This window comes from Canis lupus, chromosome 37, assembly GCF_003254725.2.
Source record: "Canis lupus dingo isolate Sandy chromosome 37, ASM325472v2, whole genome shotgun sequence".
Taxonomy (NCBI): domain Eukaryota; kingdom Metazoa; phylum Chordata; class Mammalia; order Carnivora; family Canidae; genus Canis; species Canis lupus.
Window position 1 is genome coordinate 10,774,039 of NC_064279.1, and position 24,295 is coordinate 10,798,333.

The 24,295-nt window shown below is 41.0% G+C and overlaps 1 protein-coding gene across 4 annotated transcripts in view; it reads right to left on the reverse strand.

The window, feature by feature from the left end:
* Positions 1 to 8,425, reverse strand: part of FLACC1 (flagellum associated containing coiled-coil domains 1) — a 33,785-nt gene extending 25,360 nt beyond the window's left edge. For 2 of the 4 annotated variants that reach the window (XM_049106636.1, XM_025441655.3), the window contains exons 1-4: positions 8,053 to 8,425; positions 2,446 to 2,531; positions 960 to 1,119; positions 372 to 446 (exon numbers count right to left, since the gene is read on the reverse strand). In XM_049106636.1, coding sequence (XP_048962593.1) covers positions 372 to 446; positions 960 to 1,072 — 188 coding nt within the window. In that variant the 5' untranslated portion in view covers positions 1,073 to 1,119; positions 2,446 to 2,531; positions 8,053 to 8,425. Of the gene's footprint in view, positions 1 to 371; positions 447 to 959; positions 1,120 to 2,445; positions 2,532 to 2,783; positions 2,896 to 8,052 lie in introns of all 4 variants that reach the window. The other 2 variants (XM_049106634.1, XM_049106635.1) reach the window with 2 other exon arrangements.
* Between the last annotated feature and the right edge of the window lie 15,870 nt (positions 8,426 to 24,295).

Here is a 24,295-nt window from a genome sequence, read left to right on the forward strand (position 1 = left end):
AAAGGCCTAAAACTAAGTTATATTTCTAAGCTTACAAAATATGGATAAAAAATTAATTTGTGAGAAAAACCAGATCTGTAATCTACAGGAAACTTTAGATATAGAAAAGTAATCAGTTAAAGGGTGAGTCACCCCCATAAATGCCAGGGAGGCTCCCCAAGGTTCTTGCCTATGGCATGTATCACATATTGTTCCTTTTTAGGGCAGGAAGTAGTAGCTTTCAGGGGTGCCCTAAGTGAGAGCTCCTTTTTTTATGACTTTGAAAGCTGTGAGTGAAGAAGGCCACACAATATACATGTAGGATCTGAGGTTTGGGGGAAATCATTGTAAGTTATGGAACTTTCTGCCCCCATGGACATGAAAATACTTACTTTGGGGCAACAACAGGTTTTGTTATTGGTTGGACATACTTTTGGTTTTTGGCAGCTGGAGGAAGAGGAGTTAGCCTGAAAGTGAAAAATGAAAGAGAGAAAATTAGAAATTCAGAAACTTGTCTTAGCACTCCCAGATTGTTTAGATGGCCATGATGACTCAAAATTGCAATACATTCTCTCACTGCTGAAATCTTAAAAGTCAGGAAGGTCTTGGGGAGTTTCTAGCAGGAGGAGGTTCACTTGAGGAACTTTGCTTCCCAGGGGATCCTGAGTTGGCAGCACAGCTTGTTCCCCAGCTCCCAAAGCTCTTTGTCCCCGATGGGGGGCTCTGGGGCCCTTTGGTTAGAAGCTACCCTTCCCTGCTGCACTCACTCTGAGATTTCCTCATTTAAAATGACAGTGGGCCGAGGCAGGACTGGCAAGAGTGATATGCTGCCAACAGGTTGGCTGGGAAAGTTGTATAAAGTTAGGCTTTCTGGCCTTCTTGGGGTTTTGTTGCCTAGTTGACTGGAAATATTGTAAGAGAAAGAAGACTGCAAATGGAAACCAAGTCCCCAGGTCCTACTCCTTCCTTATAATCCTTACTTGGGCTTCCCTGTTGGGGTCTTGCTTGGTGGCTGAGGTGTCTTGATTAACTTCCGTGGTCCCAAGTTCCAGGGGTCCCAGCAGGTGCAGTAGATGAGAGGGTTCGGGTACATGGTAAGAGGTCAGTGGCAGTCTTGGCCACTAGATCACGAGGCTCTTGCTGAAGTGGGAAAGTAACAGCAGAGAGTTACACCATTCAGAGTCAAAGCAAAACACTTAGAAAAAAATTAGAAAGAACCCAGAGAAGATCCAAAACACAGATGGTAGATTCTGAAAGCTGTTGATCTGGTGCAAGGTCTTGACTTGCACCAGATAGATAGAATAATTCCTCACCCCTTGGCACCAGCAGACTTGACTTGAAAGCAATTAAAAATTTGCCACCATTGAGTACTTGCTGTGAGCCAGGTACACCATAAAGGATCAGTTATTGTTATGGCAATTTTACCAATGAGGATACAGAGAATCCTCCATATGATCCCAGAAGTAGCAAGTTTCAGGGTTGAGAATAAACACAAGTTTCCTTGACTCCTAAGCCCTTGTCCTCTGGCCATACTAGCTGTCACTGAAATGAGAAGTCTAGAGTAGATCATGCACAGAACTTCCTGGAAAATTAACTCTGTTACTTAAATTACACTGCAAGTGAATGTTCCAGTTTCTCATTCCTGTTCATCTGCCCAAATTATAGATCAATTATAGACTCTTCCTTCTTGGCTCCATGAAAACAAAACCAAAAATCCCTATTATCAATGTCTTTGTGAAAGACAACTATCAGATAAACACAGAAGCTTGACCTACTTGTTTATCTGTATTTTCCGGGACACCACTAAAATGATAGCATGGGATTGTGAGATAGACAAAATATATATTGGTTCTTGCCCTCAGTTCCTGACACAGGGCTCCTGAAATCCTTGTGAATCCCTAAGTGATAAGAGCACTAGGAGCATCATTGTTCTAATTGAGGCAACTCTGGGTGGGCTCCAGTTTGGGGACTGGTCACCAGAAAAAACAAGGCATGATTAAAAACTTAAGAGTTTTCAGCCTCAGTCTCTGCCTCCATCCTCTGAGGAGGGGAGAGATGTTGGAAATGGAGTTAACAACTGATCATACTGTGAGGAAGTCTCCATAAAACTCCCAGAAGTATGGGATTCACAAACACATGGGTTGCGAACACATCCACATTGGGAGGGTGACACACCTGGACTCCATGACGACAGAAGCTCCTGCGCTTGGGACCCTCTCAAGCCTCACTGTGTGTATCGATACATCCTGCTATTCATCTGTATCCTTTATCATCTCCTTTAATACATTGATAGATCCAAGTAACTGTTTCCCTGAGTTCTGTGAGCTGTTCTAGTAAATTACATAATATTTGCTATGAACCTCTGATTTATAGCTGATGGGTCAGAAGCAGAGATGACAATGTGGATTTGCATTTGGCATCTCCGGGTGGGGTGCAGGGCACAGTCTTTCAGTACTGAGTCCTTACCTGTGGGATCTGGTAATATCTCCAGGTAGACAGTGTCAGAATTGAGGCAAATTATAGGATTCCCAACTGGTGTTGCAGAGAATTGCCTGGTGGGGGAAAATCCACATACATATGGTGTTGTGAATATGGTAGTTGTGTGAGAGCAAAGGAGACACACAGGAGGAAGGACTGGCTTTTCTCCTAACTCGAGGATTAAAAGAGGTTTAATTTGACAAGAACAGGGAGAGTGGGAAAGGAGACAGAACTGCACAAGGGTTGTCCATGCAAGTTTGACCCAATAAACCCCCTCTCCCCACCCATGCCGCTCAGCACACCATAGGAAGCTGCAGCCTACATACCTGCAAAGTGGGTACAGAGCAGAAGGGGCCAATTCCCACATCAAAGGCGCCCAAAGACTCAGGACTTGGAATTAGTGGATTATTGGATAATATCGACAGGCCTCTGGCAGATCTGTTGGATCACATAGTAGGCCAGATGCTGTGCCCTCCCTGCAAACATGTCCAGGCCCCCATCCCTGGGACCTGTGCATATGTCACCGTATGTGCAAAAAGAAGATTTGCAGCTGTGATTAAATTGAGGAACTTGAGAAGGGAGATTATCCCAGATTATCTGTGTGGGCCCAGATAAACCTCCTTATAAGAGGGAGGGTCAGAGTCAGAGAAGAAAATGTGATGATGGAGGAAGAGATAGGAGTGATCAAGGAAGGGCCATAAGCCAAGGAATGTGGGTGCCTCTAGAGGCTGGGAAAGGCAAGGATGATTCTCCACTAAAGCCTTCAGAAGGAACCAAATCCTGTCAACATCTTGAATTTAGCCCAGTGCAACCCATTTCAGATATATGACCTGAGAACTATAGGAGAATAAATTGTTGTTGTTTTAAGCCACTAAATTTGTGGTAATTTGTTACAGAGCAGTTGTAATAGGAAACAGAGCAATTAGGGTGAAATTACTGATAGAAACATAAGAAAAACATGAAGACTCCTAACTCTGGGAAATGAACTAGGGGTGGTGGAAGGGGAGGAGGGTGGGGGGTGAGGGTGAATGGGTGACAGGCATTGAGGGGGGCACTTGACGGGATGAGCACTGGGTGTTATTCTGTATGTTGGCAAATTGAACACCAATAAAAAATAAATTTATTATTAAAAAAATAAAAATAATAAAATAACATGTAGAAAAAGAAAAAAAGAAACATAAGAAAATAAAAATTGCATAATGACTCTTACAAATATTATGTAAGAAAGCAAACATGGTTATAGTAAGGAACAACCATATATGTATATATATGTTAACTATCACTATATATGTATATGAGTGTCAACACTTAATAGTGATTTAACCGGGATCCCTGGGTGGCGCAGCGGTTTAGCGCCTGCCTTTGGCCCAGGGCGTGATCCTGGAGACCCGGGATCGAATTCCACGTCAGGCTCCCGGTGCATGGAGCCTGCTTCTCCCTCTGCCTATGTCTCTGCCTCTCTCTCTCACTGTGTGCCTATCATAAATAAATAAAATAAATTAAAAAAATTAAAAAAAAAAATAGTGATTTAACCTAAAAGTGAATGGGGACTACATCGGAAGAGCTGGGAAGGGGAAGGGAGAGAGGGCATACAGGACCAAATCCTCATCTACCACACCAGTATGTCAAAAGATAATGGCTAAAATTGAAAAATTAACAAATGGGGTGGAGGCAAATTATTCAGAAGTATAAGTTAAATTCCAAAAGAAATAGCTATGGAGTACCTGGGACCTGGGTGGCTCAGTCGGTTAAGCGTCTTCCTTTAGCTCAGGTCATGATCCCTGGATCTTGGGATGGAGCCCCACAGCGGGCTCCCTGATCTGTGGGGAGCCTGCTTTTTTTCTCTCACCCTCTGCCACTCCTGCACTCCCCCTACTTGTGCTCTCTGTCTCTCAAATAAGTAAGTAAAATCTTTAAAAAGAAAGAAAGAGAAAGGGAGAGAAAGCAAGAAAGCAAGCTACAAGAGTTGAAAATAGTTGCCCCTAAGGAGCATGCTGAGGAGTAGAACTGAGAAATGAGGGTGGGGGTGGGAGCAGAAACTAACTTTTCATTAATCAGCTTGTAACACAATTTATTTTTTAAGTGATTTCAGTGGATTATTTGATAGAAAATAAAAACCAATGCCAAAAAATGTTAGGAGAACCAACTAAACAACAGAAGCATTACAATGATAGCAGATTTAACTCAAATTTCTAAGTCAGAGACTGGTTTCCCATAGTGCACGGGAATAAATTTGCTTAAGAATCAGCTGGAAAATGAAACAAACTCTTTTGTGTGACGTGACTGATGCTTGAGAAACCCAGCTGCATGGTCTGGTAACTTTTAGAGCTAAAGGTAACTGTAATATTGAGTCCATTTTACAGATGAGGAAACAGACTCAAAACGATGAAGTGACTCCTGGGCTGCCTGTAAATGCTCATTTAAAAGCAAAAATACTTATGGCTCTTGCCGCGAGGACGGTGCTAGCTGCTGGGGGAGAGGGAACACATGCACCTTGCCCTTGGGGAACTTGTGATGGGGAGGGTAACCATCAGAAAGGGAGCAGAGTGGGGGGCGGATGCGGTGCCAAGGCAAGAGACCAGGCCTTGGAAGAAAGGCAGGGTGTACAGGTGGAGGCAGGACGGGCTGGGCCAGAGGCATGGGCCCAAGGTGCCGGGCGGCCAACAGATGGGGGAAACAGCAAAGGCCTAAAGGCCGGGTAACAGGGCTGCTACCTTGGGCTGTCTGTGTTCTGTTGTGCTTGGGGGCCTAGCCAGGCGATCTCAGGGAGACAGGGCTGGGGCAGCAGGTGGCATGGAGCACTATGGCTGAGAAGGTGAGGCCACAGGGGCTAGAAGGCAGGTGAGAGTCTGAAAGGAAGATGTAGCCATGGCTGATGGAATCTCTGTCATTGCTTCAGACCTTGTATCTACTTCCTATGGGGGCAGGGACCAGTCCTGAACTTGGGTACTGACGCAGGAAGTGAGAGGACAAGCAGTTCAGCTCCCAGCAACTGTCTTCTTTATTCCACTTCTCATCTGCCCAACCACATCGTAGGGTTCTTGAAGGGCAGGACTCCACCGTGTCATTGTCTGGGTCCCCGTGGAGCCTGGAATAGTGACTGTCCATAGCGGGTAACTGGATAAATATTTGTTGCCTAATAAGCCCAGTGGCTGAAACTAGAGGGACCGACTCACCAAGGAGGAAGGAGATCCACAGATAAGCCACGAAATGTAATCGTTGTTACAATGTTATAGAAAATGTTAAAAATTAGAATTAAAAAACCAAAATGATTGGTAAATTATTGTACAGTCACTCAATGGAGTTTTACATAGGTTTTAACTGATTATTTGAAACCCTGTGGGAACATGAAGAAATGGTTAAGAATGAAGATATAAAATGGTATCCATGCAATGCATACAATTATGCAAAAGTTTGTGCCTATATGCACAATAGTTAGAAAAGAATATGGTAAAAAATGAAAATTGGGCCAGAATATCAGAATTATGGGTATTTTTCTCCCCCCACGGCATTCTTTCCTAAAATTTTCTTTGGGTTTTGGAATCAGGTGGGCCTGACTTTGCCTAACAGCTCCTCTACTTAATAGCTGTGGGACCTCAAGACATTTACCTTTGCTTTTCGGAGTCTCAGTTTTTTATCTGCAAAATAGGGACATGGAAGTTCCACCTCATTGTATTGTCATGCACATGAGATGAGACCATGTCAGAAAAGCTCTTGGCACATGGCCTTGAACACATTAGGTTCTCAAAAACTGGTAACTGAGTTTAGGAATATTATAAACCCTAGTGATATTTTTGCATACCGAAGTTTTTATTTCTAATATTTGGAGAAAATGGATTTATTTGTATGTATGTGTTAAATTGAAATAGGCCCACTGTAAAGAAAATCATAATACATGAAAGCGTAAAAAAGTAAAAATTATCCAAAATACTAACATGATGACCACTGAAAATATTTTGGTTAATAACTTCTAGAATTCACCCTGGACAAAAGAAAGAGATTCATATAATTTTCCATAAATGGAAAGAAACCATACATATATTATATATATATATTTTTTATCAACAATGTCATGAGTTTCTTTTAATGCCAGTAACTATAGGCATATCATCTTTTAAAAAAAAAGATTTTATTTATTTATTCATGAGAGACAGAGAGAGAGAGAGGCAGAAACACAGGCAGAGGGAGAAGCAGGCTCCATGCAGGGAGGCCCACATGGGACTTGATCCCAGGACTCCAGGATCACGTCCTGGGCCGAAGGCAGATGCTTAACCACTGAGTCACCCAGGCATCCCCGCATATCGTCATTTTTTAAACTTAAGTTTACTGTATTGAAAGTTTTTAAAAGTACAAAAGTATAATGAACTCACCTGTCATTCAGTTTCAATATTTAGCAATTTGTGGCCAATATCATTCATCTATACCCAGCCCACTCCTCTAATACCAGATTATTTTTAAAACAAATCCATCATTTAAGTTATACTCAAAGCAAATCTAGAAGTCTAAGATTTGTTTATTTGGCATCATAACTGTGTAAATTTCTATCCTACAACCATACCCATTTACATTTTTAGCCAGTTGAATATTGATGAACATTTGGTTGTTTCCTTTTTTTTTTTTTTCTATTGTAAACAGTGCTTTGGTATATTTTCTTTTGCTTTTAAAAAGTAAAGCCCTCTTCATCTAAACACATATGGAGATAAATACTCAAAATACTTAACAACTAGTAAGACAAAGCTGTTGAAAAATCAGAATAGACATGGGTTATAGGGCTGGAACAGGGTCCTACAAAACTCTGCTCCTACTCTTGTGCTGGGCATTAAACCCATTATGCTTAATTATGAGGAGGTCTGGGAGTACCAAGGGAAGAGCTGGGGCAACCAAGGTGGCAAGGGCGATATCTGAGGGGCTTATACAACATATACAGTTGATCTTTGAACAGCATGGGTTTAAACTGCACAGGTCTATTGGATGGCTCAGCGGTTAGGCATCTGCCTTTGGCCCAGGGTGTAGTCCTGGAGTCCCGGGATCGAGTGCCGGGATCGAGTCCCATGTTGGGCTCCCTGCATGGAGCTTGCTTCTCTCTCTGCCTATGTCTCTGCCTCTCTCTCTCTCTCTGTGTCTCTCATGAATAAATAAATAAAATCTTTAAAAAAAAGAATATAGAGGTGTATGTATGTATGTGTATTTGTCTATGCGTACACAACCATGTATGATTTAGGATTCTTTTTCCCTACTCTTTTCCTTTCTGTATTTTTCTGTGATGATTTTACCCGAGGCTCAGTGGACTGAATATGTTAATTAGTGACACTGTAGTTACCTGTGAGCCAGCTGAGCCTTCAGAAAGATCACAGGTTAGTACTAATAACCAGACAAAAAAATTACATAAAACATCTTTCCAGGGATGCCTGGGTGGCTCAGCGTTTGAGCGCCTGCCTTCAGCTCAGGGCATGATCCTGGAGTCCCGGAATTGAGTCCCACATCAGGCTCCCTGCATGGAGACTGCTTCTCCCTCTGCCTATGTCTCTGCCTCTCTCTCATGAATAAATAAATAAAATCTTAAAAAAAAAAAAAAAGGCTTTCCAAAGAGCTTACCTTGGACTGCTCAAAGATTTGTTTCTCCCGTGTAGTTCTTTTCCAAGTCAAGAGTCTTAAAGACACCCCAATTTTATAGAAAAACAGTTTCTCATCAACATAAAATAGCATTCATTTTAGATCAAATCTGGAGGTTCCAGAACTCGAGACTTTAGTGGTCATTCAAGTGACTGAAATGCCAAAGCAGAAAATCCACAGTATGTGTAGGGCAAATTTCCCTTCTAAGGTCAGTCTAGTTTGAGTCTTTCGATATTGCAGTGAAAGTCAAACTAAAAGAGAAAGTCAACCTTCCATTCAGACTCTCTTGACCTGGGCCTTGAGTTTGAGGTTTGTCGTTGGGAGATAGCAGGCAGAAGGTTTGTTTCTTTTATTGCCATGGAAACAGAATGGCAGCACCTCATTGGCTCAGGCACTCTTGCTCTTAAAGAGAGAAGGCTGGAGAAGCAGCCAGTTAACAAATTCTCCAAGACACAAACAAGACTAAATATGCTTAAGATATAATTTCAGAGGAAATAGAATTAAACAACCTTCTTAAGCTTAATTGGCCTATGGTAGTAGTTGCCAGACAGGATCTGTGGAGGATTTTAAATACTTTTGTCATTTGCTTACAGAAACCTAAAACTCTGAAGTAGGCAATTTCTTCCTTGAATTTCAGGCTTTGAAATCTGTAAAAGTACAAACCTCCTACGGCAGGAATCCTTTTCGGTTGTCAGTTCGACATTTTTTTTTCCTGTTTTCCTGAGCAGGAAAGCTGCTTTTTCCTCATTCTGGAAACAGTGCTTGCTTATAATAGACCAGTGGCTTTCATTTTTATTCCACTGCAACTCACTACACATTTTATAATAAAAAGTTGTGTGAAATAATATCTTTATTGCATACTATTCTTATCTATTTTTTTCTTCTATTTAGAATGAAAACTCATTATAAATCCACTTGGTTGATTTCATGATCCACTGATAGGTCAAAACCCATGGTTTACAAAACAATGTTATAGATTCATCCATTCATTTAACTTCACCTTTATTACCTACTCTATGCCAGGCACTGTTGTGAGGTATGGGGAAATATGTCAGTCCTGTGCTCCATAGAGCTTAGAGACTAGTGGGGAACAGACAATAAATTCAATAAAAGCACAATGAACCTTACATTAAGGGCCTCACCAGATGCATTGGGAATGGACAAGAGGGACTACTTATGAGTCACACAACAATTTTAATCAGAGAAGAGATTTGACTAGTTTTGAATATTAGAAAGCCCATTTTGACTGCAATGTAGAGAAACAGTTGGAGAAGCCAAGTCAGGAGGCAGGGTCAAATGAGACACAATGGTGGCCTTGGCTGGGGTAGCACGGTAGAGAGAAGAGGAGAAGACACTTGGTGATTGATCAGACATCACAAATGAGGAGGAGGCAATGATGATTCATGGGTTTCTATCCCAAGCAACTGAGGAGATGGCAGTGCCATTTTATTGAGATGATAAAGTCTGGAGGATAAACAGGCTCAAAGGAACAGATCATGACATCAAGACATACTGACATATTGAGTTTGAGGTGCCAGGGAGACACCCTAATGGTAATGTCCATTACAGAGTTTGTTCCATGATTTGGGAGTTCAAAAGAAGAGTCTGGGTTAGAAACATTTTAGGAATCTTTAGGGTAGGTAATATTTAAAAGCAAGGGAATGGATGAGATCACACAGGGGGGGAGTGTAAGAAGAGAATAGGGTCTAGAACAGAGCCCTGAGGAACACCACCAATATTTATGACAGTATTTCTTAAAGGGTGGACCATGTTATGGTTCAAATATGTACAAGCATCACTTGAACGAAAATGGCTTAAATAAAAAAGGTTCATGAAATACGAAGTCTGAAAGTAGTGCTACCAGATTGATGTAGACTCAGCAATGTCATTGGAGAATTGGTTTTTTTCTGTCTTTCTGTCATGCCCATTTCAGGGTGTTAACTGAGGGGAGCCTCATGGTTACACTCTGGCTGCCTTAACTCCAAGCACCATGGGCAGACCAGATGAAGACAAACTTCAAAAACTAAAAGGGAGGCAAAAAAGTTACAAAAAAAACAATGAATAGATCTGACAATCCTGTCGAATCCATCTCTGTCTAGAGACTGGATATTACTTCAGGTCTGCTTATGTGAAGTTTTATATTTAAATGCTTTCCTTTTCAAAAGGCTGTATGATTTCCCACTCATTCCCACTAACAATGTAGGAATGTTCCATTTGCTCAACACCCTTGTATACTTGCTATGGTCAGACACCTTTCTAATTTTAGACATTTTGATCAGCGTGTAGACATATTCGATTGTATGTTTTCATTTGCATTTCCCTAATGTCTTATGAGGTTGTGTGCCTCTCCATGTACTTATTTGTCATCTGAACATTTTATTTGGCAAAGTGTCTATTCCCATCTTTTGCTCAGTTTTTAAAATTGGGTTTTCTGTCTTATAATTAACTTGTAAAAACTTTTTATATATTCAAGATTAAAGTGTTTTGTTGTAAAAAAATGCTTTCTTATGATGATTATAAAAAGTGAATTTGGGTCTTCTGTGGAGAGTGGCTAACAGCAAATATACAAAGGAAGCAGGTGCAGAAGGAAGTCACTTGACTCGGCTACTAAGGCTTATCACTAATTACCACTACTTTAGGATTTTTGTTTCCTCCTTTCCTCTATTTAGACATGAATACAACTTTGTCAGACCCAAAACAGCAGAGGGGAAAGAAATGAAGGCTTTTAGGGGCTAAGTGTTAACTGCTCTTCTCCTGATTAAGTTCAGGGAAACTTTGGCATTGTGCAGAAGGCTCTTCCCAAAGACGTGGGAAGGGGACTGATGTTACTAACATTCTCAGTAACTTTCCCCAAAACAATGTGCCTTAGTATTTGGAATGGAAGTGGAGGAGGCAAGAATACCAACAGTATAAGAAAGCAAAGGATGAATAAATAAATGAGAGAAACTGTGACTTAACAATCCAATTGTATCATCAAAATTAGCTTTCACACTGGGTGGAGAAATGGGCACCCCCTTGTGGGATGCTGTGGCTCTCAGGAAGTGACAAATGTGATCAGCCAGTTGAGTTTTTAGGGGCTTTCCATTCGGGTAGCCCTATTTGTGGCTTCCTGAGAGTACTCCCAGTGTGGAAAAGACAGTGTTCTTCCAGGGAGTTTATCATTATCTCCAAGTTGCTCAATTTCCTTTGATCATTTCTTGTCTTTGAAGATCTCCCTTTAGGGTGCTATGCTAAGTCCCACTGATTGGTTCACTGTTCCAGAATGCCCCCAACCAGGGAGCCACAGGAATCATACGAGTACCGGCAGTGCCACTCTCGTGTCTAGAAAGTGGGGCCACTGCTTCAAAGGGTTCTGCACATCACGGGTATGTATGAAAAACTAAGTTTATTAATGAGCACATGGGCACTTAATCTGGAGCTCGACACTGGGACAGCAGGACCCATAATCCTAAACATCTGTTGTTCTCATCAGTAACATCGTTTCGGATCCACAGGAATGCTTCTTCATACCTCTTACCCTTTATCCTCAAAACAAAAGATGGCTGTGTCAAAATGCTATGAAGGTATTTGTCTTTCTCTGTCTGCCTTATTTCACTTAGTATATCTTCTAGGTCCATTCGTGTTGTCCCAAATGGCAAGATTTCATTCTTTATTTATGGCTAAATAATTTTTCATTGCAGATACACCATATCTTCTTTCTCCTTTCACCTGTGGATGGATACTTGAGTTGCTTCCATATCTTGGGTATTGTAAGCAACATTGCAATAAACATAGGAGTGCATGAATCTTTTCAAATTAGTGTTTTCATTTTCTTTGGATAAATACCCAATAATAGAATTACTGGATCATATGGCATTTCTATTTATTTTTTTAAATTTTATTTAAATTCAATTAATTAACATATAATGTATTATTGGTTTCAGAGGTAGAGATCAGTGATTCATCAACCTTATTTAAGTCTTATTTAATACCCAGTGCTCATTACATCACGTGCCCATCACCTGGTTACCCCATCCCCCCTTCTTCCCTCCTGTGACCCTCAATTTGTTTCCTATGATCAAGAGTCTCTTATGGTTTGTCTCCCTTTCTGATTTTGTCTTGTTTTACTTTTTAATGTCTTCCTCTATGATCCTCTGTTTTGTTTCTTAAATTCTATATATGAGTGAGATCATATGATTATTGTCTTTCTCTGATTGACTTATTTCAGCATAATATCCTCTAGTTCCATCTATATATATATTGCTATAAACAATGGGGTTCAGGTGCCCTTTCGGATCACTACATTTGTGTCTTAAATACCTAGTAGTGCCATGGCTGGGTCATAGGGTAGCTCTCTTTTCAACTTTTTGAGAAACTGCCATACTGTTTTCCTGAGTGGCTGCATCAGCTTGCATTCTCACCAACAGTGTAAGAGGGTTCCCTTTTTTCCACATCCTTGTCAACATCTCTTGTTTCCTGACTTTTTCATTTTGGCCATTCTGACTGGTATGAGGTGGTATGATGTATATTTCCCAGATGCCAAGTGATTTTGAGCATTTTTTCATGTGTCTCTTGGCCATTTATATGTCTTCTTTGGAGAAATGTCTGCTCCTGTCTTCTGCCCATTTCTTGATTAGATTGTTTGTTCTTTGGGTGTTGAGTTTGGTAAGTTCTTTATAGATTTTGGACACTAGCTCTTTACCTGATATATCATTTGCAAATATGTTCTCTCATTGTGTCGGTTGTCTTTTGATTTTATCTTTTCCTATGCAAAAGCTATTATCTTGATGAAGTCCCAATAGTTCATTTTTGTCCAGACGTGTCTAGCAAGAAGTTGTTGTGGCCAAGGTCAAAGAGGTTGCTGCCTTTGTTCTCCTCTAGGATTTTGACAGATTCCTGTCCTACATTTAGGTCTTTCATCCATTTTGAGTCTATTTTTGTGTATGGGGTGAGGAAAAAGTCCATTTTCATTCTTTTGCATGTGGCCGTCCAATTTTCCTAACACCATTTGTTGAAGAGACTATCTTTTTTCCAGTGGATATTCTTTCCTGCTTTGTTGAAGATTAGTTGACCATACAGTTGAGGGTCTATTTTTGGGTTCTGTATTTTGTTCTATTGATCTATGTGTTTTTGTGCCAGTACCATCCTGTCTTGATTACAGCTTTGTAATAGAGCTTGAATCCCAGAATTGTGATGCTCTCAGTTTTGATTTTCTTTTTCAACATTTCTTTGGCTATTCAGGGTCTTTTCTGGTTCCATACAAATTTTAGGATTATTTATTACAACTCTGTGAAATAAGTTGATGGTATTTTGATAGGGATTGTATTGAATGTATAGATTGCTCTAGGTAGCATAGATATTTTAACATTATTTGTTCTTCCAGCCCATGAGCATGGAATATTTTTCCATTTCGTTGTGTCTTCCTCAATGTCTTTCATGAATATTCTATAGTTTTCTGAATACAGATCATTTGCTTCTTTAGTTAGGTTTATTCCTAGGTATCTTATGATTTTTGGTGCAATTGTAAACGGGATTGACTCCCTTTAATTCATGATTTTATTTATTTGGATCTTTTCTCTTTTCTTTTTGATAAGTCTGGCCAGGGGTTTATCAATCTTATTAATTCTTTCAAAGAATCAGCTCTTAGTTTTGTTGATCTGTTATACTGTTCTTTTGGTTTCTGTTTCATTGATTTCTGCTCTAATATTTATTATTTCTCTTCTCCTGCTGGGTTTAGGCTTTATTTGCTGTCCTTTCTCCAGCTTCTTTAGGTGTAAGGTTAGGTTGTGTATTTGAGATCTTTCTTGTTTCTTGAGTTAGGCTTGTATTGATCTATATGTCCCTCTTAGGACTGCCTTTGCTGCATCCCAAAGGTTTTGAACAGTTGTGTTTTCATTTTCATTTGTTTCCATGAATTTTTTTAGTTCTTCTTTAATTTCCTGGTGGACCCATTCATTCTTTAGTAGGATGCTCTTTAGCCTCCATGTACTTGAGTTCTTTCCAAATTCCCTCTTATGACTGAGTTCTAGTTTCAAAACATTGTGGTCCAAAGATATGCAGGGAATGATATCAATCTCTTGGTATCAGTTGACACCTGATTTGTGACCTAGTCTGTGATCTATTCTGGAGAATGTTCCATGGACACTCAAGAAGAATGTGTATTTTGCTGCTTTAGGATGGAACGTTCTGAATATATCTGTGAAATCCATCTTGTCCAGTGTGTCATTCAAAGCTCTTGTTTCCTTGTTGATCTTCTGCTGAGATGATCTGTCCATTGCAGTGAGTGAGGTGTTGAAGTCCCCTACTATCATTGTATTATTATTATTTTCTTTCTCTTCTATATTTTTTTATTGGAGTTTGATTTGCCAACATATAGTATAACACCCAGTGCTCATCCCGCCAAGTGCCCCCCTCAGTGCCCATCATCACCCCAACCCCTCGCCCACCTCCCCTTCCACTACCCCTTGTTTGTTTCCCAGAGTTAGGAGTCTCTCATGTTCTTTCACCCTCACTGATATTTCCTGCTCATTTTTTCTCCTTTCCCTTTTATTCCCTTTCACTATTTTTTTATATTCCCCAAATGAGTGAGACCATGTAATGTTTGTCCTTCTCCGATTGACTTACCTCACTCAGCATAAAACCCTCCAGTTCTAGCCACACTTAAGCAAATGGTGGGTATTCATCCTTTCTGATGGCTGAGTCATATTCCATTGTATATATAGATCACATCTTTATCCATTCATCTTTTGATGGACACCAACACTCCTTCCACAGTTTGGCTATTGTGGACATTGCTGCTATAAACATTGGGGCACAGGTGTCCTGCCGTTTCACTGCATCTGTATCTTTGGGGTAAATCCTCAGCAGTGCAATTGCTGGGTCATAGGGTAGCTCTATTTTTAACTCTTTGAGGAACCTCCACACAGTTTTCCAGAGTGGCTGCACCAGTTTACATTCCCACCAACAGTGCAAGAGGGTCCCCCTTTCTCCACATCCTCTGCAACATTGTTGTTTCCTGTCTTGTTAATTTTCACCATTCTGAACTGGTGTGAGGTGGTATCTCATTGTGGTTTTGATTTGTATTTCCCCGATGGCAAGTGATGCAGAACATTTTCTCATGTGCTTGTTGGCCATATGTAGGTCTTCTTTGGTGAAATTTTTGTTCATGTCTTTTGCCATTTCATGATTGGATTGTTTCTTTGCTGTTGAGTTTAATAAGTTCTTTATAAATCTTCGATACTAGCCCTTATCTGATATTCATTTACAAATATCTTCTCCCATTCTGTAGGTTAGTATCTTGTTGAGAATTTTTGCATTTGTGTTCATCAGGGATATTGGTCTATAATTCTCCTTTTTGGTGCGGTCTTTGTCTGGTTTTGGAATTAAGGTGATGCTGGTCTCATAAAATGAGTTTGGAAGTATTCTGTCCCTTTCTATCTTTCATAATAGCTTTAGTAGAATAGGTATTGTTTCTTCTTTAAACGTTTGCTAGAATTCCCCTGAGAAGCCATCTGGCCCTGGACTTTTGTGTCTTGGGAGGTTTTTGATGACTGCTTCAGTTTCCTCCCTGGTTATTGGCCTGTTCAGGTTTTCTATTTCTTCCTGTTCCAGTTTTGGTAGTTTGTGGTTTTCCAGAAATGCTTCCATTTCTTCTAGATTTCCTAATTTATTGGTGTATAGCTGCTCATAATATGTTTTTTAAATCGTTTGTATTTCCTTGGTATTGGTTGTGATCTCTCCTTTTTCATTCGTGATTTTATTAATTTGAGTCTTTTCTCTTGTTTTTAATAAGGCTGGCTAATGGTTTATCTATCTTATTAATTCTTTCAAAGAACCAATTCCTGGTTTTGTTGATCTGTTCTACAGTTCTTCTGGTCTCTATTTCATTGAGTTCTGCTCGAATCTTTATTAACTCTCTTCTTCTGCTTGGTGTAGGTTTTATTTGCTGTTCTTTCTCCAGTTCCTTTGGATGTGAGGTTAGCTTGTGTATTTGAGTTTTTTCCAATTTTTTGAGGGATGCTTGTATTGCGATGCATTTCCCTCTTAGAACTGCTTTTGCTGTATCCCAAAGATTTTTTTAAAGATCTTATTTATTTATTCATGAAAGAGATATATAGAGAGAGGCAGAGACAGAGGCAGAGGGAGAAGCAGGCTCCAAAATGAGGCAGAGAAAACAAAAAACAAAAACAACATATCTTGTATATCTCCCAAAATTAAGTTGAGTATGTTGGAGGGAATCTAGTAGAAGATATATCTAGGACCTGTTAATTGTAGAAATATGAAAGTCAAAAAGGAAGAATCTTAAACATGAAGAGGTGGTAAAATATTGTAGTTAGGGTGGGAAAAGAGAAAAACAATTGTAAATTTACAGTCTGATATAAAAATGAGTTGTACTGGAAAAAGGAAGGGGGGGAAAAAAAGGAAGGGTACCCTTTGGTTCTATATACTGTAAATCCCTCGACTTCCTTGGAGCTTCCCAGCACTGCTCGGTGAAGAACTTGCTCTTCCTCTGTCCTTCCAGCTGGTCTTCTGGGGGAGGGGCCTGCTGTGCTGACTCTCAGGTGTGTGCACCTGGGGGAGCTGCCCCACCTCTGCCGGGTGCCGGGCTCAGTGGGAGCTGTTGACCCTGTGAGGCCTCTGTCCCCTGGCGGCCCTGCCCCTCCCAGGCACAAGGTGACACCAGGAGGAACAACACTGACGGCGGCCAGGTCTCCAGCTCTGGGGTCAGCTCCCCCAGTAACTACCGCAGTTTCACAGTGCTCACTGGTCTGGATGCTCCAGGGGTGGGGGTGCTGACCTGCACAGCTTGGAGGTACCCCAGCAGGAGCGTCCCCACTGTCCTGTGACCTCCCTGTCTCTGCCTGTCCCGGGTGTGGGGGGGGGTGCTCAGGATCCTGGGCTGTGTCCCCCGGCGCCCTGGGCTCCAGGGCCTGTGCTTCTGGAATCGTGCTGCTGGGGCCTAGACTCCCAAAGGCCGCAGGGTGCAGCCCCCTCCACCGGGATCCCACCCCGCCCCCCCGCCCGGACTCGCTCCAGCCCTTTACTGAGCTCCGCCCACAGTCTGCAGCGCTCTCCCCCCGGCGCACCTCCTCTGTTAGTGACCCCGGGAACCTGGAGGCCCCACTCCAGTCCTGCCCGGTTTCTCTGCTAAGCGCCTTTCTGTCTGGGAAGAATCGGGGGAAGAGTTAAAGTTCCTACCTCTCCAGGGCTGGGCTTTGCTGTCTAGAGGCTCCCGCGCCCCCCTTTGCCCGGCTCCTCATGGAGGGCCCCTCCCCCACTGGATTCTTTTTAATTTTTTTCCGCCTTCCTACCTTGTTAGAAGCGAAAACCCTTCTCTGTAGCCTCTGGCTGTTCTGTCTTTAAATGTCATGTGGGATTCATAGGTTTTCAGGATGGTTTGAAAGTTATCTAGGTAAGTTGGTGGGGCCGGGTGAGGTGAGGCCCCTACTCCCCCCTCAGCTTGCCCTACCCCAGGCTTTTTATCAGTGTTCTGATAAAACACTTTATCAGAACTTGTGTTTCTTTACTTGTGTTATTAGTTGGCTTGTATAACTGGCTGTTTCCCATGTTAGGGGCATAACTATTTACTATTGTTAGATCTCCTTGTTGGATAGACTTTTTAATTATGATATAGTATTTTTCCTTATCTCTTTTTTTTCCCTTTTTTTCCTTTATCTCTTATTACAGCCTTTGTTATAAAATCTAACTTGTCTGGTATTAGGATTGCCATCCCAGTTTTTTTTTTTAAAGACTTTATTTACTCATGAGAGCCAGAGAGAGAGAGAGAGCCAGAGACATAGGCAGACTCCATGCAGGGAGCCTGATGTGGGACTTGATCCTGGGACTCCAGGATCACACCCTAAGCTGAAGGCAGACGCTCAATTGCTGAGCCACACAGGCATCCCAGCTTTCTTTTGATATCCAGTAGCATGATAAATGGTTTTCCACCCTCTCACTTTAAATCTGTGTCTTTGGCTCTAAAATGAGTCTCTTGCTGACAGCATATCAATGGGTCTTGCTTTTTTATCCAATCGGATACCCTGTGTCTTTTAACTGGGGCATTTAGCACATTTACATTCAGAGTAACTGTTGAAAGATATAAATTTAATGCCATTATATTACCTGTAGAGTCACTGTTTCTATATATTGTTTTTATCCTTTCTGATTTATGTTACTTTTAGGCTCTCTCTTTGCTTAAAGGACCCCTTTAAAATTTTTTTTAACTTTTATTTATTTATGATAGGCACGCAGTGAGAGAGAGAGAGGCAGAGACACAGGCAGAGGGAGCCTGACGTGGGATTCGATCCCGGATATCCAGGACCGCACCCTGGGCCAAAGGCAGGCGCCAAACTGCTGCGCCACCCAGAGATCCCAGGACCCCTTTTAATATTTACTGTAGGGCTGATTTGGTAATCACAGAGTCTTTTAGTTTGTTTTTCCTGAAGCTTTTTATCTCTTATTTTGAATGGCATCCTAGCTGGATAAAGTATTCTTGGCTGCATGTTTTTCTCATTTAGCACCCTGAATATATCATGCCAGTCTTTTATGACTTGCCAGATCTCTGTGGATAGGTCTGCTGCCAGTCTAATGTTTCTACCCTTGTAGGTTATGGACTTCTTGTCCTGAGCTGCTTTCAGGATTTTCTTTTTGTGATTTGGAAATTCCACTATTATATGTCAGGATGTTGACCTATTTTTATTGATTTTGAGGGTTCTCTGTGCCTCCTGGACTTGGATGCCTTTTCCTTCCGCAGATTAGAGAAGTTCTCCACCATAATTTGCTCCAGTATACCTTCTGCCCCCCTACTTTCCTCTTCTTCTGGGATCCAAATTATTCTAATATTGTTTCACTTTATGATATCACTTACCTCCTGAATTCTCCCTTCATGATCCAGTAGCTGTTTTTTCTTTTCTCAGCTTTTTTATGCTCCATCATTTTGTCTTCTATGTCACTATTTCTCTCTTCTGCCGCATTTATCCTAGCAGTTAGAGCCTCCATTTTTTATTGCATCTCATTAATAGCCTTTTTGATTTTGACTTCATTAGATTTTAGTTCTTTTATTTCTCTAGAAAGAAATTCTCTAGTGTATTCTATGCTTTTTTTTAAACCCAGCTAGTACCTTTATAATCATTATTCTGAACTCTATTCCCAACATCTTACTTATGTTCATACTGATTAGGTTCCTGGCAGTCAGTACTGCCTCTTGTTCTCTTTTTTGAGGTGAATTTTTCCATCTTGTCATTTTGTCCAAAGAAGAATAGATGAATGAGAGAACAAAATACTAAGATAGCAACAACTCCAGAGAAATATACGCTGAACAAATCAGAAGAGACCCAAAACTGAAAAAAAAAAGCAATATAATCAGACAGGTGAACAGAATAGAGCAATACACTGGATCTGTGTGTATTTTGGTGTGTTTGTTAGAAAACTAGATCCAAAAATTGGCAGAGTAAGATGTGTCTGCCTTTGGCTCAAGGCATGATCCTGGGATCTGGGATCGAGTCCTGTGTCAGGCTTCTTGCGGGAAGCCTGCTTCTCCCTCTGCCTGTGTCTCTGCCTCTATCTGTGTGTCTCTCATGAATAAATAAATAAAATCTTTAAAAAAGGACTTTAACAAAACAGAAAAAATAATAAAAAGAAGAAAAAAAAAGAAAAAAAATGAATATAAACAGACAGGTGAGAACAGAGCCATACACTAGATTCCAGGTGTATTTTGGTATGTTAGAAGAAACTGCACCCCAAATGTGTAATGAAAAAAAATATATATATACACACAAAAATAAAATTAAATACAATGAAAGGATACAATATAAGTGTTAAACTGAAAATTTAAAAAGATTTTTAAATAGAGTTGGTAAAATAAGAAATTGGTTGAAAAAGGAAAGAGAGGGATACCTGGGTGGCTCAGCAGTTGAGTGTCTGCCTTTGGCTCAGGGCCTGATCCTGGAGTCCCAGGACCGAGTCCCACATCAGGCTCCCTGCATGGAGCCTGCTTCTCCCTCTGCCTATGTCTCTGCCTCTCTCTGTGTCTCTCATGAATGAATAAATAAAATATTTGAAAGAAAAAAGAAAAAGGAAAGATAAAACAATTAAAATTGAAAGACTAAAGAATTGTAGGGAATGAAACATGAATTCTATACGCTGTATTCCCCTGGTGCTCCAGTTTTGCAGTTGTCAATGTTTGGTAGAGTTGATCTTGGCTGGATCTCCTTGCAGATCTTCTGGGGGAGGGCCTGCTGCATTGATTCTCAAGTGTCTTTGCCCTGGGTGGAATTACACTGCCTATGCCAGGGGGCCAGGCTGAGTCATCTCCATATTGCTCTATGTGGCTTTTGTCCTCTGAAGGCTTTCCCCCACTTTAGAAGATGTGAGATGGTGGCCTCCCAATCTCTAGCCCTGGAGCTGAAAGTTTGGGCCCCACTCCTCAGTGTGCCCTCAGGGAAAGGCAGTCAATCCCTCCTGTCACCCTGGTCCCCAACCACACTCCATGCTCACCCAGCCTGTGACTGAGCATTTTTATCTCAGGCACACAACCCCTTTTCGAGTCCCCAAACGCTGCAGACTCCTGTGATATGCTCCCCCAGTGCTCCTCCCAGGGGAGGAAGGGGGGTCTCGCTGGCTCTGCCATTTGCTGGGCCCCTGCTTAGAGAGCAGTGATGTCAACTGTGCGACGGGTCACAGCTTATGGCAACCCTGAAATGAGAGCCCAGTCTTGGGCTCGCTGATTGCAGCTGGCTTCCCCACTCAGACGCCTGGGAACTCTGCTGCCCTCAGGCACCCCCTGGTTTTCCTGAGATTCCGAGAATCCGGAGACCATACTGTCTCACCTAGGTTTCTGTCCTGCTTTGCCACCTAAATGCCATTCAGGGAAGGAGTCCCTCACGGGAGCAGACTTCTAAAAGTTCTGATTTTGCCCTCTGTTGCTCTATCACTTACTGGGAGCCAGCTGCTGGAGGCTCCGTCCTCCTGTCGTTTATCTTCCCATTATTGCCTCAGATACACTTCTCCACAGCTCCTATTTTGCAAAAAGGGGTCGCTTTTCTACTTGTAGAGTTGCAGCTATTCTTTCCTTAGATCTCTGGTTGAGTCCACAGGTGTTCTGAATGATTTAATAGCTATCTAGCTGAATTCCTGGGACCAACAAAACGAAGGTCTCCTACTCCCTCACCATCTTGCACTCTCTCCAGCATTTCTATTTTTAATTTGTTGAGGACCCTCTATACTGTTTTCCACAGTGGTTGTACCAATTTATATTCCAACCCACAAGAGGATTCCTTTTACTCCCCATCCTTGCCTGGACTTATTGTCTTTTTGATAATAGCCATTCTGACAAGTGTGAGGTGATATATCATTGTGATTTGCATTTCCTCTGAAATTGCATTGCATGGAGTGAAATAGTGGGAGAGGGGCAGAGGGAATATCATGTGGAATCTCAAGCAGGCCTAAGCAGGCATAGAGTCCCATAGGGGACTCAGTCTATGACCCTGAGATCATGACTTGAGTGGAAATCAGGAGTCATACACTTAACCTACTGAGCCCAGGCGCCACCTAATGTCTCAATTTGTAATTCCATGGGTACTTTGATTAGTGATGCTGAGAATCTTTTCAGAGTAAGAAAAATGCTAGATGATTTCACTTATATGTGGAATCCAAATAAATAAAACATGCAGAAACAGAAACAGATTCATAAATACAGAGAACAAACTGGTGTTTGCCAGACGGGTGGAGACAGGGTATGAGCGAAATAGAGGAGGGGGATTAAGAGGTACAAACTTCCAGTAATTAAACAAGTCATGGGATATAAAGTACAGCATAGGAAATATAGCCAGTAATATTGTGATAGCATTGTATGGTAACAGATGGTGACTACATTTCAGTGCTACACAGTGAGCACTGTGTAATGTATAGAATTGTGGAACCACTATATTGTGTATCTGAAACTAATATAACATTGTATGTCAGCTATAGCTCAATAATACATTTTTTTTTTAATGCTAAGAATGCTTCTGGGTTGTGCTGCTGCTAAGGTCTGAGACAGAAACTGTTTTAGAATTCAGGAGGAATGAGGGAAGCCTCAGTGGGTTAGAACAAAGGTAACTTGTGGAAAGCTCTCAACATGGATGCAGATTCATACATAATGAAATACTGTTTTCCAGTGGTGCTGAGCATCCATTTTTCTGCTTCTTCTAATGTTTTAATTTTTTTATTTAAAGATTTTTAATTTATTTTTTAGAGAGAGAGAGGGCTTGAGTGGGGGAGGGAGCAGAGGGAATGTCATGTGGAATCTCAAGCAGACCTGAGCTGGGCATAGAGTCCTATGGGGGACTCAGTCTTATGACCCTGAGATCATGACTTGAGTGGAAATCAGGAGTCACACACTTAACCTACTGAGCCACCCAGGCGCCCCCCCTAATGTTTCAACTTGTAATTCCATGGGTACTTATATATTGGAGTGGCACTTGCAACACCTGCAATTTATGGCTGAAGAATATTTTGCCATATGAATCCTGATTACCTTAAAATTTTTACATATGTATGTTTAGGTCTAGATGGAACATGAATGAAACATTGTGTTAATTCTTCACATTATTGTATAGAACTGTGTGGATCTAGAGATTCCCTTGAAAGACGTTTGAAATAGCTTTTTAAGTGGTAGTGAATAATGCAAAATTAAAATATTTTGTAAAATTTTCTGGCCCTTTGCTGTAATGTTTAAATGTACTGTGAAAATCTTGCTTTTAAATAACTTAGTGATTTTGCTAGAAGTCAAGAAAAATAAATTTTATGGAACACTTTTAAAAAATTATTTGACTTTTGTAAATTTTTCTCTAGTATCTCACATCATCTTTGGTGTGCTTTACTCACATTTTTTTTTTTTAAAAGAATAAAACACTTCATGCCTGCCAGTCAGCAGCTTTATTTTGTCATCTTTGCAAAACCTACACAGCAACATTTGTTCATTTGAAAATTCTGTGGCATTTTGGCCCTTATTTTATAAAAACTAATGAAAAATAAAACTTGAGACTAGCATAAGTCAAACTTAATATAGTAAAAACAGAGGTGGAAGTCCACAGAATGCCCCCAAATATTGCCCTTATCTCAAAGTTTTGGGACTTAAACACATCTATTGTTGTTCATCATTTGTGAAAGTAAACACAAAGATGTTGGGGATATCACTAAATCACTAAATTATCAAAGAAATTTAAAAAAATTATAAATCACCTTATATCAAAGAATTAGAGACGCATACTTCATTTCTAATAAAATGCTCATAATTTTAAATGGATATTGAATGGGGTTTTTAAAAAAATACAGTAATTAAATTGTAACAGGGAAAAGAGAACATCAAAGAACATTTTCTATTAGAATCCAACAATTTTCAAATTTAGTTTCTTAGAAATAGTTTCTCCCTCCCTCCCTCCCTCCCATTTTTATAAAGAGATGGAAGTTTACTGAATACACTGCAAGGGAGTGGCAGACAGGATAGTCAAGGAGTGACTGCCTGCAATGTGGTGAGAGGGTGGTGAGGGGCCACAGTTATAGGGCAGAGTGAGGGAGTATGGGGACTTAAAGAATTTTCTCTTTTTTGGTAATCTTAGGAATTGTGCCTGGTCACTTAGGGCCTATGGCTGTTTCAAGATGGGTTGCTTAATGAGCCTGTTTGCATTCAGCTAGGTGATCTCTGTGAGCCCTCTGCCTTGATCCAGTGTCCATTGCTCAACCTGTTGCTTAAAAGTGGCTTCTACATTCCCCCCCTGACAGGTTGATAATGACATATCTTTGGCAACTGGGGGCATGTTCCTGCTGAATCAGGGGCCTAGGGATGTCTCTACCTATGCGTCAACACTGGTCAGTCAGGAATTTAGAGGTAGAAATTATGAAACGCAGAGGCAACTGAATCCAAGGTAGACAACATATGTGAATTTCCTTGAGTAGCAAGGATAGCTGTTGGTTTGGAGTTATGGCAGCGAAGGACTCTTGGCACCAAGTGAAGAGACATCAGAAAAGACAGAGAAATAAGATCATTATTATGAAAAAGAGAAGCCTGAATAAAAGAACTTTGATAGTTGACCAAAATCTTCCTCCAGTCCAGGATTTAACCAATTAAAGGAGAGACAGAGATCATTTAAAGTGCCAATTTGAATATTCATGTCTTCTGGTAACCCTGTCAGATTTTTGTGGTAATCTGGAGTAACATAACATTCTGTTGTAATAAAGCAGAAGTTCCTCCTTGAGCCCCAGTCAG